The sequence below is a fragment of the Bos grunniens genome, chromosome 7 (assembly GCF_055505025.1).
Source record: "Bos grunniens cultivar Pamir isolate PY7600 chromosome 7, Bosgru_T2T1.0, whole genome shotgun sequence".
Taxonomy (NCBI): Eukaryota; Metazoa; Chordata; class Mammalia; order Artiodactyla; family Bovidae; genus Bos; species Bos grunniens.
Window position 1 is genome coordinate 41,446,643 of NC_141171.1, and position 3,533 is coordinate 41,450,175.

The 3,533-nt window shown below is 33.8% G+C and overlaps 1 protein-coding gene across 1 annotated transcript; it reads left to right on the forward strand.

Annotated features, from left to right (window-relative positions):
• The first annotated feature begins 2,000 nt into the window (after positions 1 to 2,000).
• LOC147369203 (olfactory receptor 2AK2-like) lies at positions 2,001 to 2,975 on the forward strand. The gene has a single exon (XM_086413491.1). It carries the CDS (start codon positions 2,046 to 2,048, stop codon positions 2,973 to 2,975), a length of 930 nt encoding a protein of 309 aa, XP_086269617.1. The 5' UTR covers positions 2,001 to 2,045.
• Positions 2,976 to 3,533: the final 558 nt, after the last annotated feature.

A 3,533-nucleotide genomic window follows, 5' to 3' on the forward strand; every position in this document is an offset into this window, starting at 1 on the left:
ATTTAAATTTATTGGTAAATGAGGTATCATAAATTCTTCCAGGCCTCAATATATTGTTCTATATTAATGTCAATTAAATGTCTAGGTTGATATTTTGTCAAAATTAAGGTAATGACTTTGGTTTTGGAAGAGGAGGTTGGGATTTGGGAGATTTCTTTCTTTTTGGGGAGAGTAGTTACTAGATTTCTTTTAGGTGTTTTTGAACTAGTGTTTGTTGTGGCATTTTTCCTTCGTCTATCAAGTGGATTTTTAAAAATCAATAATAGATGGTCCCAAATCAATTTATTTAATTTATAGAGAAGATTTTATATCATTCAATATTTTTAATAATTATCACAGTGCATACTGTCTTTGGAATCTGAGGTGAGAGAAAGTCTGATTATTAACTTTCTATTTGCTATTTCAGGTGCCTCCTTAATATATACTTCCCTCTTGTCAGGATTTTGGAACCATGGGAGACATTTTATGTATAAATATTATTTTATGTATGCAGATAATTTTAGATATATCTGAATATTTATTATTTCTCTTTATAGGCTGATACAATTATTATATATGCATTTCTTTTTGTGATCAGACATATTTCATGGTAATTTAAGTAAGAAATAGAAAAGTATCTATACATGAATTCTTGTATTCTTAATGACATATTTGTAAGTTATTACAAGCTTTTCTCAAACTGCCTAATGTTTCTCACTTACTCACCTTTTCTCATTGTTAACCCAATATCCTTATTATTTCTTAGCATAACAGCCTTTTTTAACACATGTTTGTTTCAGTCTACTTTTGCTACATCTCTCCCAGTTCCTCAGGTGGACTTCCTGGCAGTCATGCACAGCCATGATAGAGAATAGCTGTAAACTTTAGATGGAGAAAATCAGTTTGTCTTACATTTAGAGTTCAGAAAATATCGGTGTGTTGTGTCCATCATAAAGATACATAACAAATGATAGGAACATTTACTATACTTTTTGTAATTTTATTAAATATTTTAATATTGTAAAGTAATTAACCTCCAATTAAAATAAATAAATTTATATTTAAAAAATTTAAAAAAAGCAAGGAGCTAATAAGATATTATTTGCTCTGGAAATACACAAAGGTCAGGTTTGTGTCAGAAGATAAAAGGCAAAATTTAAATTCATTAACTTTGAATTAATCATCTTATCATGGTATTTGATTCAAAGTTAATGTCAGTGTTAAGTTTATATTTAATTCACTCTCAAACTTTTCCTTATGTCTGATTATTTTTTCCTCAATTCATTAAATATCTTCTACATTCACAAGAATAATAAACACTAATTGATTAGAATTACGGGGCTTCCCTAGTAACCTTATGTTGGTAAAGAATCTGCCTGCAATGCAGGAGACCCAGTTCGATTCCTGGGTCAGGAATATCCCCTGCAAAAGGAAATGGCAACCCACTCCAGTATTCTTGCCTGGAGAATCCCTTGGACAGATGAGCCTGGCAGGCCACAGTCCATGGTGTTGCAAGAGTTGCATGTGACTTAGTGACTAAATGATGACAGATTGATTAGAAAGGCAATACATGTTATCATTATCTTCATGCCAGTTCACAACCAATATAAATTCAAAATAGAGAAACACAATAAACATTTAACTTTATAGTATATCTAACAAAATTTTATGTTGGTTAAAATTTTTATTACTTATATAGAGTGAACTGAGTAGAAGACTAGGTTTATAACAAGAAAACAAAGCTTCAGTGTATCCCCTTGAAGATATTTTAAAAGGAAGAAAATAATTTATGTTGGGAAATCACCTAAATTTTTATCTTATTTCTATTATCAAAATATGTTGAACTTTACATTATGTAAAACCTTTATTTGTATTTTGTAATTTGTTAAGTCTCTATAGTTTAATAAACACAGATTCAGTGTATTGACTAAAGGAAGATATATTCCCTAAGGTGATTCAAGAACATTTTCTCGCATGTTATAATCATCACCTTTTTCTCTTAAGGAAAGTCAATATCGTATATGGAATTCTCAGATATGGTCTGCTTTTATATTTTTATTTAAGTCATGAAAACAGGAAATCAAAGTGTCAAAACAGATTTTATACTTCTTGGTCTTTTCCAATATGGCCCAGTGGACACCGTTCTCTTTGTTGTCATTGCAATCCTGTTTTCTGTCGCTCTGATGGGGAATATCATACTGATTCTTCTCATTCAACTGGACACCAGACTCCACACTCCAATGTACTTCCTACTCAGTCAACTCTCTTTCATTGACATGATGTACATCTCTACCACTGTGCCCAAAATGGCAACCAACTTTCTGTCCAATAGTAAGACCATTACATTTTTAGGTTGCGAGATTCAAGCATTTGTGTTCTCGGTCCTTGGTGGAACTGAAGCTCTTCTTCTTGGTTTCATGTCTTATGATCGCTATGTAGCCATCTGTCACCCTTTACGTTACCCTGTACTCATGAGCAAGAAGATCTGTTGGTTCATGATCACATGTGCATGGACCAGTTGTTCCATCAACTCTTTAATACATACACTGTATGCATTTCAACTCCCCTTCTGTAGATCTCGACTTATTAATCACTTTTTCTGTGAAGTTCCATCCATGTTGCCGTTAGTGTGTCAGGACACTTCTCAGTATGAACATACAATACTCCTGAGTGGACTTATTATTCTGTTGTTACCTTTCATGGCCATTTTAGCTTCCTATGCCTGTGTACTTACTGTGGTATTCCAGATGAGTTCAGGAAAAGGGCAGACAAAAGCTGTCTCCACTTGTTCCTCTCACCTGACTGTGGCAAGCCTGTTCTATGTAACCACTCTCTCCACCTATACAAGGCCACACTCCTTGCATTCCCCGGAAGAGGACAAGATCGTAGCTGTGTTTTATACCATTATTACACCTCTTCTGAACCCATTTATCTACAGCCTGAGGAATAAAGAAGTTATAAGGGCCTTGAGGAGAGTCTGTGTGCAGAAAATATGACCGTAGGAATTCCTTATTGACTGAGACTGAATAACATAAAAAAGCTGTGCTTAAAATACTGTCTTAGAATATGTAAATGATAATACAAACTGCCTAGTAATATATGAAACCTAAGAAATGTTTATGAAGGAAAAAAGTGATAAAAATCTTTATTACTCCTGATATCAGAATTTCCTTGAGCATTGTTATTTTAACTAGATGAATTTTCAATATAGAGGCTTGAGAAACACTGTATTGTCCAACTTATTTAACTTTGAACACAATAAAATTCAACCCTTTTAATCCAATGTTTTCATATTATTAATATTTTTAATGGGATATTTAATACCTGCGATCCAAAGCATGGGGTTCCCAGGTGATTCAGTGGCAAAACAATTTGCCTGCCGACGCAAGGATATGCAGGAGATGTGGGTTCCATCCCAAGGTTGGGAAGATCCCTTGGAGGAGTAAATGACAACCCACTTCAGTATTCAGTATTCTTGGCTGGAGAATCCCATATACAGAGGAGCATGGCAGGCTACAGTCAATAGTGTCACCAAAGACAGATATGACTGACAG

Coding starts and splice junctions, on each gene's coding strand:
- LOC147369203 (XM_086413491.1), top strand. CDS start 2,046: ATGAAAACAGGAAATCAAAGTGTCAAAACAGATTTTATACTTCTTGGT.